This window comes from Pteropus vampyrus, unplaced genomic scaffold (assembly GCF_000151845.1).
Source record: "Pteropus vampyrus isolate Shadow unplaced genomic scaffold, Pvam_2.0 Scaffold22, whole genome shotgun sequence".
Lineage (NCBI taxonomy): Eukaryota > Metazoa > Chordata > Mammalia > Chiroptera > Pteropodidae > Pteropus > Pteropus vampyrus.
In genome coordinates this window covers 1959278-1977202 of record NW_011888803.1, presented here as the reverse complement: position 1 = coordinate 1977202, position 17925 = coordinate 1959278, and the positions used below count along the sequence as shown (strand labels likewise).

The following is a 17925-nucleotide window of genomic DNA, read 5'->3' as shown; positions in this document are numbered from 1 at the left end:
TTCTGAGTTGTTTTAAAACGCTACAGTATAGTTTGAGTGAGAAAAAAAGTTAAACACAAAAATCAAAAGTAACATAATTTCAGAAAATAAAAGAGCTAAGATATATATTGACTTTTCTTCTCAATGTACCTTAATACTGAAAAGCATAACAGTAAAATCCACTGAAACAAAAGAAGAGTTGATCATTTCTTGATCTGTTATGACTTACACAATTTGCTCATGTGAAATAACACATGTACAAAAACAGCCTGCCATTACAGCACTACCCAAAAGGAGATTTCCATAACAGTTGTCTCTGGCCTTCCCTATTCATCACAACTTGTTATATGCCATGACTGGCCAACATGATAACTATTATTCATAACTGTGCAAAATGAGTAAGAGAGAAAGAGAAAGGAGTAACAGCATTTTCTACCTTTTTTTAGGAGAAGAAAGAAGTGACTAAATACCCAAAGTGGAGCACAAAGCAATCAAGGTTAGACCTTAACAGGGCCACTAGGAACAGCTGGTCACTTCATACTACACAAAGGCCCCTGGCCAATAGGACAAGTAGAGCAGAAATCCAGGTCAACTCCTGAGCCGGCATCTTCCTGGAGGAAGATGAATCTTTTTCTTATCACAAAAGTGCCCTTCCCAAGGGACTACATGGGGCTTTTTCTACATCACACAAAGGCCTTATGTGGGTAGGTGAAGGTCCTAGACTTAGAAATACAAACCACTTGAATACAAAAGACACAACGGCAAGCAGTAGGATTTTCCCTTGTTTCTAGCACCCTGGCAATTTCATTATACTGCTTTCACCTCTGAATCTATTTTGATTTATATATGTAACACCAGTTAGGCTTCGTTTTGTAGTATTGTTAAATACTTTGAAATTAAGATTATAAGCTTTAATGCATGGGAGGAAATTACTAGGTCAAATTTCTCATACATTCTGCAATTTGCACTCTGTATATTTAGAAGTTCGAGTATACAAGTTAAGCCTGTAATTCATGTCACTCCCTAAAAATAAACCCTCAGGGAGTTTATCCTTCAACCACAGTGCTTGTGTACAAAAGGGAAAGGACAAGCTCTTAAGAGTGTCAACTCTGGGCTGTCTGACATTTGACTCAAGATGAGAGGTTGAGGTATTTCCTGTTGCTGCCAAGCTCTTTCGATATGGTTAAAAGCTCTACCTGGCTGCTCACCAAAAAAAAAAAAAAGAATAATGTCTCTCTAGTGGTCAAGAGGTCTCACTTTATAGCTTTTCCTATTTTTCTGCCAGAGAATTTGTGAAATCAGTACTAGGCTGGAAAAGTCTCAATTTTTCCTTAGAGGATGTCTCATTATCTCAAGGAAATCCTCTGTTAAAAAAAAGAACAGAAAGATGGATAAAATATTTAAATTGTACCACTCAAGCCTTCCACAATCTTGTGCAAAAACATAAATTTGATTATGACTTGTTATAATTCTTAGTGGCTCCCTTTGGCCTAAAGATACAAAACAAAGACCTTCATGATTTATCTCCTGCCTACCTTTCTAGATTCCTTTCCCACCACTCTCCTACATATATTTGATATGTCCTAAGACATATCAAACAACTTATAGTTCCTTAAGTAGGCTCCATTTACACATCTTGATCCTTGTTGTTCCTTCCGCTTGAAATGACCTTTTCTAAATCATCTAACAGGTGGACCATCTTTCTTCAAGTGTCATGCCTGTGAAGCATTCCTTGAATCCTCCCACAAATAATCATATGCTTTTCTTTGGTGTTTCCATAGTACTTACTGAACACATTACTACAGCACTTATTCCACTGTGTTATATAATTTTTTTAAGGCCTTTCTCCAAAACAACTGTGGTGCCTAAAAGCAAGGATGAAATCTTCTTCATTCTTGTCTCTCCAGTGCCTTATGCCACGTTTGACATATACTAGACAATTACCTGTTTGCTAAATAAATACTCGACACCTAAGATTCTATGAGTTCACTCTGTAAAAAAAAAACATTATAAAGAGGCCTACACACATATCTGAAATATGCAAGGCAATGCTGCTAAGCTACGAAAATTCCTGGTTTGTTTTTAAGGGCTAAATTTGTTCCTACACATCAGTGTAAAAGAATCTCAAAGTCCTTTGCTTCAGCCAAAAAAATAACATTTATCAAAGTTATGACTTCAGAGTTGCCTGCTAATATTGCTGTTACAATTACATACTACTCTTTATAAAAAAATGTAAGCATACAAACTATGAAGCCCAATTAATTTTAGAAGAAATTTAGTAAAAGTATAGATTAGTAAGCCTGAATTTTATTTGTATAAACTGTATCAATAAAATAATGTCCCCAAGAAACTGTGAGCAAGCTTCATTTGTTGTTAATCAAGTTTATTTTTATATTGGTATTAAATTCAGAAATTTGGTCCTGCCCTAATAGCCTAACCAAAACGAGTAATGATCTTAATTTCTGAATGTACTAATACTGCAATAAACTACAAAACTCTGTAATGATGCATACTTTGCATGATATAATGATAACAGAAGTCTTCTAAAGTATAAATCATTCCTTGATGTTAGGTTTTAATCCGAAATTCTACCAATCTCTCACTAGTGTTTATGACCAAAGCCTAATTTTTACCAAAATAATTCAGATAATAATGCAAATTTCTGTTTAATATGAAAGCTAAATATACTTTTATAGTGTAATATTTGATATGTACAAAAATATATATATACCATAAATGTGTATTTTGAATCAAAATGCTAAAACGAACATTTCTGAAACTACCATTTATGACCCCTTTTCAAAGTTTACAAAATTATCTATTTAAAAGGAAAAATAATCATACAGAAAACAGTATTGTACATATCTTCTTCTTACCTTACCCATAATACTTATGATATATGGGTCTTCATATGAATTATAAGAAGTCACAGATATTCAGATATTTCAGCAAAAATAGCAGCAGATAACCAAAGATTAACTACATGAACCAAACCAGATCTGTTTACATTTAAGTTCTTAGGCTTTTAAACAGGCTGAAGGCACTTCAGTTCAGAAGTATAGGAAAGAATAGAGGTGAGAAGGAAAAGTTAAGAAAGATCTTCTGTTTGGGCTCCCAAATAGCTCAGTACTGAGGTATATACCAACCTATACTGCTTTCTAACTGCTTCATAAGAGTAAGTCTTAATTGGCCAATCAGACCAAAAGTAACCTACAGATGGGGTTTTAGCTCTTATTCTGCCTGAATTTCATCACATGTAAGGCACACAGTAAACAGTTAAATCAATAGTCACAAGTTGATTTTTAAGCTATAATTTGCCTTAGCAGTCTTCATGAGTCCCTGCCAAAACACTCTTGTACCTTACTGGGAGACTACAGCAATAGGAAGCACAGCCTTTGATTCTGTGTGGTGGGTCAGCTAATTCATGGTCTTCCTTTCTACACAGCTCTCTTCAGAGGCAAAAAGACTGTAAGAATCTATCCAGAGTAAGATGGAGGAGCAGGGGAGGAGTCAAAGGGTTAGAAAAGAAATTAAAAAAAACATGTTATCGTCCACAGATATGTGGCCTAGATAAAAATTCTGAAACAACCTATGATAAATTACTGGTGGTAAAACTAACAAGAGTTCAGAAAAGTTGTTGATAATATTCCAAAGCGAATATCAACATTTTAGATACCAGAAACAAAAAAAATTAGAAATGTAAACTTTAAAAAGACACCATGACAATAAAACTATAAAACTAGGAATAAAAATATGTAAGATCTCTATAAAGAAATTATTAAAAATTATGAAAGACATAAAAGACTTAAGGAAATGAAGAACCATACCATGTTCATAGATGGAAACATTAATATTAAATTCTCCCACAAGCTGACCTACAAATGCAATGTAATAATCAAAATCCCAAGAGGGGTTCTCATGAAACTTGGCAAGCTGTCCTAAACTTCGCATGGAAAAACAAGGGCTAAGAAGAGCCAAGGCATTTCTTAAAAAAGAACACAGTGAATAGACTCACCCTGCCAGATGTCAAGACTCATTATAAATTTATATAAAGCTACAGTAATTAAGACACTGTGAATTCAATGGAGGAACAAATAGACTGACATAACAAAATAGAGAGTCCAGAAAAGACACACATATAAGACAACTAGACATATGTCAGGGGGCATTTCAAATCCATGAGAAAAGAATATATTATTCAATGAAAGGTAATATGGCAACTTGTTATCTAACTGCTAAAATAATAATAATAATAATAAACATTTATAAAACCAGCTCCTAGCAGATTAAAAACCTAAATATGAAAAGCAAAATTTTCCAAAGAAAATACATAAGAATTCTCTTTATACCTTCTATACAATGCGCAAAAAGTGCAAACCATAAAGGAAAGATTGATAAATGTGGTAATATTAAAATTAAAAATCTTGGTACAACCAGAGACCTTAAACAAAATGAGGATATGAGAAGGAACTTTCAAACGCTGCTGGTGGAAGTTTAAATTGGTACAAATACTATAGTGATTTAGTGCTATCTAATAAAGCTGAAGACCAGCATAACTGATAATCCATCAATTCCACATCTATAGCAGTGGCTGTCATTTTTGTTTGTCCATAATTCAAAGTAAGAAATGAATTTTAAAACCCAATAGACAAAACTCACGAATATACAAATGAAACAAGTTTCATAAAACTAATATATATGTTATGTGTATATGTGTACATGTAATGCACAGGTACATATGTTATACATACATATACAGATATATATAATGCACTCTCATGAGTATGTGTATATATATTTTTTAATGTTGGCTGCAATCCATGAAACTGATTTCATGACAATAGGCTATAACCACAGTTTTAAAAACTGTCCTTGAGGTATGCCTATAGATGTGCACCAAGAGACAGATGCAAACGTATTCACTAGAACATGATATACATAAGTGAAGTACATGTTTATGATAAACACTAAAATAAGTAACTTTGGAAAAAGAGAAACAGAATCAGGAAAGGTTCATAGGCTACTGCAACTAAATATGCAATAACATATTTATTTATTTTAAAAATCTGAAGCATGTATGGCAAAATTTAGTATTTGATAAAATCTTTAATATTCTCTATACTTTTCATGCTTGGCCTTTCATTTTGTAGTGAAGAAAAAGGCATGGGGACTTTAAAAATATATAACAACAATCCTTACAGTTATAGAGGCTTAAGAATCTTCTATAGAGAGGGAAAGAGGAATAAAAACACCAGCAGTTTCTGCAATTTTTACATAGAGAAATAGACTTACTGGTAACAGAGCTTTAACTATATATTTAAGGCTGAAATGAAAACAGACATAGATTATATATGATGTTTTCCTCATATCCTTTAAAGAAATTATTTTATTTAAATTTCCACTTAACTAAAAATAAAGTTCTATATTCAATAATAAACTAAAATTATAACACCAATTTACTTAAGCTTATTGCAGAAAATCTTAGTATCGTCAATTTTATCTATCAATTTATCAATCCTTATGTCTATAATTCATGTATTACTTGAAGGCCTCTTAAACAGAAAAGCACATGAGTATCACCTGAACTATGAAATACAAATGTATTTCACAATCTCAACTCCAAAGCTTCCAATTCAGTAGATCTGGAACAAAGCCTAGGAATCCACGTTGGAAAGATAACAAAGGTGATTTTAATAAACATCTTGTTAAGACCCACAGACCTACTGAGTAGCTATACTACAGTGAAGCCACAGTATCAGACATTGGAAAGAATAGAATTAAATATTCCATCTGTCCACAAGGTGTTTAAGGTCTAATATAAGAGACTGGATTTGTACATAAATAATTACAATTACAATAAAAAAATAACCAATGCTGAGGAAACCATTAAACATATCACAACTTCATATTTCACATGGGACTTCCACTCCATCCTCCATGAAGAAGCTATTCTGGTTTAACACTTTAAGTTGCTCCCTTCACCTCTTCATTTGCTCCTCCCTATGGGAAGAGTTTAGCTAACACAGAGAAACTGAATGCCATTAACCAGAGCGCAAAAAATGAGATACAGTCATTGTTCACTACATGGTTCTTAGTGTGCACTAGCATTCCCTCCCTCCCTCCTTCTCTCCCTCCCCCCCCCCCACCCTCTCTCTCTTTTGCTCACTCATCTTCCAGAGAAAGATCTAGGTTTGCAAATCGTATTTCTACTGGATCTCTCTCTCCTGAGTTAGACTAGTGTTGGCAGGCAGGGAATCCTTATGCAGCTAGCTGGGCAAGTGTGCTAAGAATTTGCTCTGCATTCTCGGATCTTCTCCAAAGAATTTTTTTTGAGAGTAAGGAAGGAAGATGCAGGAAGCCTTAACATATTGTCCAATAGAGCCATTAGCAAAAAAAAGTTCAAAATAAAGTTATTACCATTTTATAATCAACATCTGGTTCTTTTTGTGTTCTCATTTATTCAGAACCCAGAGAGACTGAAGAACCCTTAAATAATACCCATAAGACCAAAAAATGTCATTATTACAGAACAGAGAAAGGTATGAGAGGTTTCTTCTGGTTTGAAAAGCAAACAGGAATGCACAGAGGAAGTAACTTTGAAGAGAACTGTGCTCTAGGGGCAGAAAGAAAAATGGTTCAGAGCCCACTGAATCATACAAAGGAACAGCACCAGCAAAAGAATGCAAAAAGAAAAACCAGGAAAATATACTAAAAACCTGGAGTTGATTATACAACTAAAATTTTAGAGAAGAATTTCAGTTCTGCAAGAGACGTTATTCAGTTTGGCTGGAATATATGGGAAAAAGTAAAACAAATAGGTCAGAAAAGTAGTCTGAGAACTTGAAAGTGACAAGATGAGAGTTCTGTACTAAGAAATAACTCCAAAACAAGATATAGATGTACCAGAGGGGAGTAAAACTGGAGGCAGGAATCCAATTAGGAGAATATTAAATCCAAGCAAAACATAATGGGTTGCAGAGGAAAGAGAATGAATGGGAGCTATATTATGGAAGCAGAATCAACAGAATTTGCTAAAATAATTGGATGTAAGGGCAAGGAGTATATCCATTTTCATTTTTTTGTTTTCTTCCTATGCATATGGCAAGATCAGGGGTCAAGGAAAGCCAATGATCTCAGCTACATCTAGACTAAATACTTTTGCAAAGTATCTGTTCTTCAGACGAGTTTTCTAACACAGAGAAAAAGCAGATTTATAAAGAGCATCTTTTTTACTTTCTTAAATAACTTTAAACATCTTTTTTACTTTCTTAAATAACTTTAAACATGGCTTAACTACTGTTTCAGGAAATGCAAACTTATGTTACTACTATGAGAAAAATCAATAAATTCTCCCCGAAGGCGAATACTGTCTAGAAAATATGACTGAATACTATAAAAAAAAGTTATCAACATGTGACATCCATCTACCTATGTCCATGCAATTTAAAAATAATCTCAGAACAGGTCTCACATAAATGATAGACTATAACTACAATATAAATAACTACAATATAACTCTGAGTTACAGTAGCAGGTGTATACAAAATAGTGTTAACCATGTGCCAATACTAAAATACAATATACATTATTTCATTTAATCTTCATAATTCTATAAATTTGATCCTAATATAGTCCTGCATATTATAGATGAAGCTAAGGCTAAAAAAGGTCAAGACTTGCTTTTAGGTTTCAAAGCTAGTAAGAGTGGTAGAGCCAAGATTTGAATTCATGTTTTTTGGTTGAGACTTCAAAAATTATAATAACGAAATTATACATCAATAACTGCAATTTAACAACTCTCTAAAAATCAGAAACTACAAATAAGCATAACACTTCTAGAAGCTGTTAGCTAGAAGTTGCACATTAATGGACATTTAAACTAATACTATTTCACATCTCTGTGCATAACCTCCATACTCTGTCTCACTCTGAGTTACAGTAGCAGGTGTATACAAAACATGCCAGTAAAATAGTGACCTAAATTTAACTTCCAGTGCTAGGGCAGTACAGACTGGCATTTATGAGTCACAGGTGTCTAATTTGTAGATGAAATGTGCTGCCCTCTAGTGATTTCAACACCTCACATTTAACTCTAAACAGTCTTATAAATGAAAAAAGAAAACATTTTTTAAATACTAGAGAACTAATTCAAATCTTCATTTCATTTTATAACAAAACAGAATAAGTATTGTTTAAGCCAGGAGTAAACTTTTGTTGTGTAAGAGCAAATACATAAATATATCCAATAATAATTCACTAATTCAGAATGCTTAAGGATATACTAGTACAGAACATGGCAAAGATGAATTAGAGAATACAGGATGGTTACACTTTATATGATGAATTTATGACTTAAAACATAATTCAAACCCTGCTTAATCCAAAGTTTTTTTTCCTACAGGAATAAAGTCAAAAAGAGGTTGAAGTATATTACAAGTATTTACTGTATTTCTTTTTCAAGGATAGTTTTAAAGCATAATAAAACTATAATAAAATGTTTTTAAAATGCTTTAAAAACATTAAGTATTTGTAGTAAGATGTTTCATATCATTATCATTTCCTTCCCAAGTATCAAAAATATTTCCTATTTTAACACATAATAGCTTGGCTTAAGAGTGCATTTGAGTGGTCATGATTTTACAGCCAGGATGCCAGAAGTTTTTTATTTTTGAAATAAAAATGTTCCTGCTTTAATTTTCTCAGCATAAGTTCCAGTATTTCCAGTATGCTCTATACTAAAATAATAGCCGGAGCATCAGTAGTTATTTTATCTTATTTTCAGTATTTGTCACATTTAATGACCACATGGATGACAATATTACAGAATATAAAAATGATTCTAAATTTAACAATAAAGTAAAAATAACAGCAAAATAATCACCAAAACTACTTGCAGAAGTTCTCACACATGTATGGGTCACAGGATATTGACAAACAATACTCAGTATTTCTGGTTACCAGTTGAAGTGGCACGACCTGGAGAAAACATGGTTTATAATTCACCAGGCCTACTAGCTTTGAAATTCAAAATTAAGGGCTTCTTGATAATTTTTTTTAATTCTAGAGATTTGCATTACTTAAAAATTTTTAGTATAAAGTGCTATTTTACACTGTTTCAAATTCACAAAAATTCACTTACTTAAAATTAGCTTAACAAAACCATATTGCATTTTTAAGAGATTTACTGAAGTATAATTTACATACCATAAAACTCCTTTTTAAGTGTAAATTCAATGTGTTTAATAAATATATAGAGTTGTGAAACCATCACCATAATCCAGTTAGAATCATACTATACATTAAGCTGTTACTAACTACACTTATCTAAAGTAAACAAATAATTCATAATACTAACAACTCAAAAGTTTTTTGACTTTTTTAAAAAGAAAATAGATATAACTTTCAATAAACACACTGTTATCTTTAAAAAAATGCTAAGACTATTTAAACATATAAAAGAATCAACCTGAGGAGGATTTACACTGTCCTATAATTTTGTCCACAAGGTTAATTAACTCGGCAAACTACTATAGACAGTAAAAATGTAAAATTAACTACTGTTTATATTTTGAATTCCAAATTAGTGAAATAAGTTTTGCTGGGGCTCTACTATTGTCAACAAAACCTGACACATGTGCCTTCCAAATCTAAGATGATTTGCAATTGAATGTAAAATCAGCTATGAATACTTAACAGCAAATACCTACCTGCAAAACAGTTTAGCATTGGTAATATATCCAAATATAATGTGAATTGATATTAGCCTCTTTTTCAAAATTTTTTACATTTTCCTAAATTACTAGTGAAGTAGATAAATACACATGCATTTTAGTATAATCTATAAAAAAAGTATCCCATGATCTCTTTATGGTCAAGATAAAAAACATGAAAGTGGAATCAGTTTCAATTTATAGCTGGTTGAAGAATACAAGTATCTTAATTCTTGATGAAACTAATATAATGTTGTATGATGACTGTAATCGAAACTTTTTTCATTTAAAAAAAGTTGTTCTTGGTCACCTAAGGTAACTTAAGTGTCATGCCTCAGATTTCACTTTGGCCTTGCACTTTAAGATACGGCATTGTGATATAATAAGTAAACATGTTTATCAAGTTTCCTGGAGCAGAGCTCCTAAAACCCTTGGAATTTCCTGAATGAGAGGGTGAAAGGAGCATCTTTTATTATTCATAATAATACACCTGAGTTTATGCTAATAAGTGATGCTTGGAGAATGGGAGATGGTGGCCATGGGAATCAACCACGTGATTAGAAGGTTGGAACTCCCAGCTCCAATCTTGGCCCCTGAGGGCTGCGGGGCTGGGGATTAAGTTAATCACCTGTGGCCAATGATTTAATCAATGGTTTATGGCCTACATAATGAAGCTTCCATAAGAATGCTAAACTACAGGGTTCAGAGAATTTACAGATTGGTGAACACCTACAGGTGCTGGGAGCCATTCTAACAAATTATGGAGCCCAAGGAGGGAGTCCTAGGAATCCCCAATTTATAGGAAGTTAGTAAGAAGTACAGAAGGCCATACTTGAGATTGGCATGTGAGTGGAGGCACAGTCTTGTGGGACTGAGACCTTCACCTGTGAGGTCTGTATTAATTCTGGGGAGTTAATGTCATTAATTGAATTAAATTGTAGGACATCCAGTTGGTGCATTGCTGGATATGGAAAACCTAAACATTTGCTGTCAGGAGTGTGAGTAGAAGAAAACAGTTTTCCTTTAAGCACTTTTTGTTAATGGTTTCAGTTGAAAGCACTGATGACCAATTAGACCAAACGGGCCAAACTAGAAAGTGACAGAATGCTGAGGAGGATGTCAAATCAAAGTCTAAAACTATCTTAATTCAAAATGATGATTTGGAAATGACAATTTAGTAAGAATAATAAATATAACAGTTAAACTATGGGTCCAAAAAACAACTACACAGGAACAAATGAAGGAAGATATAGCTTAACAATAACAAATCTAAAAGTAACAACAAAAATGAACTATATAGTTTTAGCTATCCACAAGCTTAACATTAGCAAGGTTATGAAAGTTAACGTAATCCTTAGACTTTGTTATTATAATGTCCTGAATTTCTATTTTAAGATGGTACACACAGCATAGCATTTACTTTTTCCCAAAGACCTATTAAAAGTAACTGAAAATATTCTAATGAAGAAAATTAAAGCATCACTGGAAAACACGAAAAGGGATCAAAAATTTTAAAGAATATCTTAAAATTAGCAAATAAAGTATCAAGCATGTAGAATAAGAACAAAAAACAAAAGCAAGCAAACAAAAAAAACCACAGCCTATTATCCTAGAGGTAAAATGATGATCTTCCTGAGTATCCCAGAGAATTTTAAATTCCAAGCAAATAAACACTGTTAATCTGTTCTTAGCACTTTATATGTATGTTAATTTAGTCCTCAGAATTATTTTATAAAATAGGTACTATATGCCCATTTTTTTAAATGAGGAAGCTGAGGTTTAGACAAGTTATGTAATTACACAGGAAATAAAAGGTCAAGTCAGGATTTGAACCCAGCTAAGTCTATACTTTTAGTTACAGTCATGCACTGCTTAACAACTGGGATACATTCTGAGAAATGTGTTGTTGGATAATTTCATTGTTGTGGGAATATCGGAGTGCACTAACATAAACCTAGATGGTATGACCTATTACACACCTAGGCTATATGGCACAACCTATTGTTCCTAGGCTGCAAACCTCTACGGCATGTTACTGTACTGAATACTGTAGGCAATTGTAACACAATGGTAAGTATTTAGTATCTAAACATATCTAAGTATAGAAAGCGTACAGTAAAAACAGTATGAAAGATAAAAAATGGTCTACCTGTATAAAGCACTTACCTATAACAATTGGAAGTTGCACTGAGTGAGTGAATGGTGAGTGAATGTGAAGGCCTAGGACATTACTGTACACTACTGTAGACTTTATAAACACTGTACACTTAAGCTACACTAAAGTTATAAAACATGAGATTAAATCAAGCACAAGAGAAAATGATGCAATCAAGAGATGTGGTAAACACAAGGTATATGAAGCTGCTACTGGCATAATAGGGCATACTGTTTCAGCTCTATTATCTTATGGGACCACTGTTATGTGAGTATGTATGTGCGTGTGTGACCATTGTTGTGTGTGTGTGTGTGTGTGTGTGTGTGTGCATGTCTGTGTGTACACACATATAGATAGTCCAAAACTGACCAAAATGTTGTTGTAAGGTACATGACTGAATTATACAGATATAGGTCTAAGGGTAATTTGTCAGAGTGACTCATTAAAAGCACTACACTAAATCCAGCTGGCACAGTTGGGCCCTCAAACTCTACGTCCCTCAGAGTAAATACAGTAGTTTACTTCTTTTGTTCCTGGATTAAACCCTGATAACTTCCTCCAACAAAATGAGTGAAATCTGTCTACAGTGCCTACAGGGCCTGAGAGAGGAAGAAAAATGCAGAGTTAACTGCAGATCCTAACATAGATATGAAGGAAGGAAAACATTTTAAAAGAAAGGAAGATCTGCACCAAATAAATTATACCATCATTAGAAATAAGTTTCTTGACTTCAGTAGCTGTGAGGATTCCAGGTTGCCTACTCCAGAATGACATTTTCTACAGGGGACTTTACCACAAAGAGTTTACAGTCAACTCTCCATTCAGATAAGATGTCTGTCTTGTAAGTGGTGAGACAATATAGCAAAGTGGTTAAGAATATGGATGCTGAATTAGCCTGCCTGGTTCCAAATCTGGGTTCTGCCACTTAATACCTATGTAACTCTTAGGAAGTTACTTCATACCTCTGGTACCTCTCTTTCCCCACCTGAAAAATAAGTATGATGATAACTATATTTAACTTATCAAAGGTGTTATGAGGATTAAGTGAAATAATTTTCACTCAGAATAAGACATGGGTGGGATCAGAAATTCATTCCAAACCTAAGCTAACCAAATACATGGACTGAGTATGGGTCCCACTCTAGAAATCATACCCATTAAAAGTTCCAAATTAACAACAATTTCTTGAGAAACAACTTGAAGACCCCAGAAATTAAGCCATCTGCCCAGGGGTCCTCTTGTCCAGAAATAATGGAATCCAAAGCAGACACCTGAGCAGTACCTAAGAAACCTTTATAAGCTGATAACCTGAAGAAATCAAGAGATAGACTCTGCCAACTTCTACAGTCCCTTTTCTTCTGGTCTGTAATCTACATATGTCAAAATATTACACTTATGATAAGAAAACAGAATTAAAAATTCTCAAGTCTAATGAATAATTTTTGGTAACATTAAAGAAGAGGAAAAATAAATTTAAAAAAGTTACAAAAGAGATAAATATAAAAAGAAGGCGTTGACAAATTCTATTTGACATGAATACTGTCCCATTTTCTCCTGGTCTGTAATCTCTATATGTCAAAATATTATACTTAAGCTAAGAGAACAGAATTAAAAATTCTCAAGTCTAATAAATAATTTTTGGTAACAATAATAGTGTTAAAAACAATAACCAAAATTAATGCAAAGAGGTTTCATATAACTGTCGCTATGACCTACAGATAGTAATTAGTAATTCTAATATAGGCATAACTCATTTTATTGAGCTTTGAGTTATTGTCTTCACAGATATTGCATTTTTTACAAATTGAAAGTTTGTGGCAACCTTACATTGAACTGTTGGTGTCATTTTTCCAATAGCTTTGCTCACTTCATGTCTGTCACATTTCAGTAATTCTCACAATATTTCATTCCTTTCAATATTATATTTGTTATGGTGATTTGTGATCAGTGATCTTTAATGCTACTCTTATAATTGTTTTGGGGTACAACAAACTGCACCCACGTAGGAGGGCAAACTTTATTGATGTTGTATGTGTTCTGATGGCCCCACTGACCGGCCATTCCCCTTCCTCTTTCCCTCTCGTCGGGCCTCCCTATCTCTGAGACACGACAATGGTGAAATTAAGCAAATTAATAACCCTACAATGGCCTCTAAATATTCAAGTGACAGGAAGAGTCATACATCTCTCACTTTAACTCAAAAGCTAGAAATGATTAAGCTTAGCGAGAAAGGCATGTTGAAAGCTGAAATAGGGCAAAAGCTAGACCCCTCGAACCAAATACTTAGCCAAGTTGTGAATGCAAAAGAAAAGTTCTTGAAGGAAATTAAAAGTGATACTCCAGTGAATACACAAATAATCAGAAAGAGAAACAGCCTTATTGCTGATATAGAAGAAAGTTTTAGTGATCTGGACTGAAGATCAAACCAGCTACAACATTCCCTTAAGCTAAAGCCTATTCCAGAGCAAGGCTCTAACTCTCTTCAATTCTATGACGTCTGAGAGGAGTGAAGAAGTTGCAGAAGAGAAGTCTGAAGCTGGCAGAGGTTGGTTCATGATGTTTAAGAAGCCACTGTCTCCATAACATAAAAGTGCAAGGTGAAGCAGCAAGTGCAGATGTAGATGCTACAAGTTATCCAGAAGATCTAGCTAAGATAATTAATGAAAGTGGCTACGCCTTCAGATTTTCAATGCAGAAAAAAACAGTCTTATGTTGGAAAAAATATGCCATCTAGGACCTCTTTAGCTACAGAGAAGTTAATGCTTGGTTTCAAAACTTCAAAGGACAAGCTGACTCTCATGTTAGGGACTAATGCAACTGGTGACTTTAAGTTGAAGCCAGTGCTCATTTACCATTCTGAAAGTTTTAGGGCCCTTAAGAATTATGGTAAATCTAGTGTACCTATGCTCTATAAATGAAACAACAAAGCCTGGATGACAGCACATCTCTTTATAATATAGATTACTGAATATTTTAAGCCTACTGTTGAGACCTACTGCTCAGAAAAAAAATCCCTTTCAAAATATCACTGCTCAATGACAATGCACCTGGTCACTCCAGAGCTGTGATGGAGATGTACAACGAGATTAATGTTGTTTTCATGCCTGCTAACACAACATCCAGTCTGCAGTCCATGGATCAAGGAGTAATTTCAACTTTCAAGTCTTATTATTTAAGAAATACATTTTGTAAGGCTACAGCTGCTAAAGATACTGATTCTGCTGACAGATCTAGACAAAGTACATTGAAAACTTTCTAGAAAGAATTCACCATCTAGATGCCATTAAGAACATTCATGATTCCTAGATATAGGTGAAAACATCAACATTAAGAGGAGTTTAGAAGAAGTTCATTCCAACCTTCATGGATGACTTTGAGAAGTTCAAGACTTCAGTGGAGGAATTAACTGGAGATGTGGTAGAAATAACAAGAGAATTAGACTTAGAAGTGGAACCTGAATTGCTGTAGTCTCATGATAAAACTTTAACAGATACTTTGGGTTTTTACAATATTGTTATCTTAGTTTCAAATTGCTTTTATTTGAGAGAGGAAAGTCTTATGGATGAGAAAAGAAAGTAGTTTCTTGAGATGGAATCTACTCCTAGTGAAGATGGCATGAAAACTATTGAAATGACAACAGAGGATTCAAACTATTACATAAACTTAGTTGATAAAGCAGAGGCAGGGTTTGAGAGGATTGATTTCAATTTTGAAAAAAGTTCTAGTGTGGGTAAAACTCTATCAAACAGCAATACATACTACAGAGAAATCATTCATGAAAGTAAGAGTCAATCGACGCAGCAAACTTCATTGTTGTCTTATTTTAAGAAATTGCCACAACCACCCGGGTCAACCTTCAGTAACAATCACCCCAATCAGTCAGCAATATCAAGGCAAAACCCTCCAGTAGCAAAAATATTACAACTCATTGAAGGTTTAGAAGATAGTTAGCATGTTTTAGCAATAAAGTATTTTTAAATTAAGATATGTACGTTGTTTTTTTAAGACATAATGCTATTGAACAGACTACAGTAGAGTGTAAGCATAACTTTTATATGCAAAAAATTCATGATTCGCTTTATTGTAATATTCGCTTTATCGAACTGGGCTGGAACTGAACTCGTAGTATCTCCAAGATGTGCCTGTACAAATGAAATCTTTTACCTAATTTCAACACATACAGATAAGTAAACATTTCAAAACAAAGCCACCTTCAGTAGTTCATGTTCAGAAATAAATGGAGAACATCACTCATTTTTTTTTCTTTACTGGAAAACAACAATCCTCCTTGAATGAAAAGACAAATTATTTTTAACAAAAAGAAATATAATTTGTCTTATTTCATTCTTTGGAGCACTTACAGAAGTTGAATTAGAAATTTTAATCATTCTTTCCTTAGAAGACTCCACTTAAGAAGTTTTTTCTCTTTAAAATAGGAAACAAAGGTAATAGTATCTAATAACATACGTACCGACTACTTAAATCCAAATCCAGCCGGCAATTAATGGGGTCCAAGAAATATGATTACTTAAAATATTTTAAATGCATGCCATGAGCTATATGCATGTTTCTGAGGTAATATGTCTATGTTCCATTTTTATATTACTGTTTATTTTTTTTCCTCCCTCCAACACTTTAACTGAGATTCTTCCATTCAGAATGTAACTTTAAAACAATGTCACAATCCTACCTATGGAAAGTGCTTGAATTTATATCATAAATTTATATCATAAGTTCACTTGAAAAATAAAACTGAAAGAAAAAAAATGAAAACTTTTTTCTCTTTGCCATTTTCTAAAAAATAGATAACCATATTAGTACATTTAAACAAATGATTCCAAAAATATAAAAAAGAAAATCATACATTTAACAGAAGCCATATAAAATATCCATCTTACCAATATCATTAGCGAGGGAATTAGGATCAGATGCCCCCAGGGTAGCTTCAAACTCCTCTTGGAGACGATATGCTCTTTGCAGCAGAGCTTCAAGTTTATGGATAAATTCAGTACTAATAATATCCTAATGAAAGGAAAAGTACACACAACAAATATTACATTCTGATGTTAAACTTCTAAACATTTGCCACTTTTGAATGAAAGGCAAAGAAAGTGAGGGACGTAAAAAACTACTGAGCGGTGAGAGTATTGCAACGGAAGTCAAGATGCCTGGGTTCTAGCTATGCCTTTGGAAAAATCATCTCAGTTCTTGGGGATTCAGTTTGTCTATCTGTACAATGAAGTGGTTAGACTACATCAGGAATTTTCAAAGAAAGGTCCCTAGACCAGAAGCATCAATATTTCTGGGAACTTGTTAGAGACGCAAATTCTCAGGATCTATTCCAGCCCCACTAAATTAGAAACTCTGGAGGTGGGGTCCTCAACTCTGTGTTTTAACAAGCCTCTCAGATGATTCTGAAGCATGCCCAAATTTGAGAATCGCTAGCCTAGATGATCAGTAAGTACCAGTCCAGTTCTAACTCTATGTGATTTTTATGACTACAATCACACTTAATTAAATCCAAAGTACAAAACAGACTTAAAAATTCCTTCAGAAATCCTATCTGCTTAATTCTATACATTCTTAGAAAATCAGGAAACTTGATGATAAATTGCAAATTTGGGATTTAACAACTAACTGAACAGAAAAAGCCCAATAAAAGATACCCCCAAATAATCCCAAGGGAGAAAATAAACAGCTCTATTAATTGTCACAAAAAAACAAGTATACTGTGTCAACATGACAAAATAGTTTGCTTCTTCCAATATTATGAAGATTGCTCTCAAATAAATCACCCTTACATCTACACTTTCTTCAGCAATGGCATCTCCTGCACCCAATTTAATGGAACTATAGGCTTCATCTTCAGCCTGTCTATTTCGAAAGGTTAGAGCTTGTTCCCATCGACGCAATGCCTCTTCAAACAATTCCATACCTAAAAATTAAGAACAGAACAATTGTAAGTAAGCAAAACCAATGCCAAAATAAAATCACTGTGGGCCAGAAGTGTTTTTCAGAGTTATCACCAATGGCACAGTCTGACTATGTTTTAGCAGTAAAGAATAATTTTATGCTCACATC

General features: G+C 33.6%; 1 protein-coding gene across 4 annotated transcripts in view; it reads right to left on the bottom strand.

Moving 5' to 3' along the window:
• The window catches only part of MIGA1 (mitoguardin 1), a 71051-nt gene that overhangs the window by 31225 nt on the left and 21901 nt on the right, over window positions 1–17925 (bottom strand). For all 4 annotated transcript variants that reach the window (XM_011355531.2, XM_011355532.2, XM_011355533.2 and 1 more), the window contains one exon: window positions 16743–16866. In XM_011355531.2, the coding sequence (XP_011353833.1) occupies window positions 16743–16866 (124 nt within the window). The remainder of the gene's footprint in view (window positions 1–16742; window positions 16867–17925) is intronic.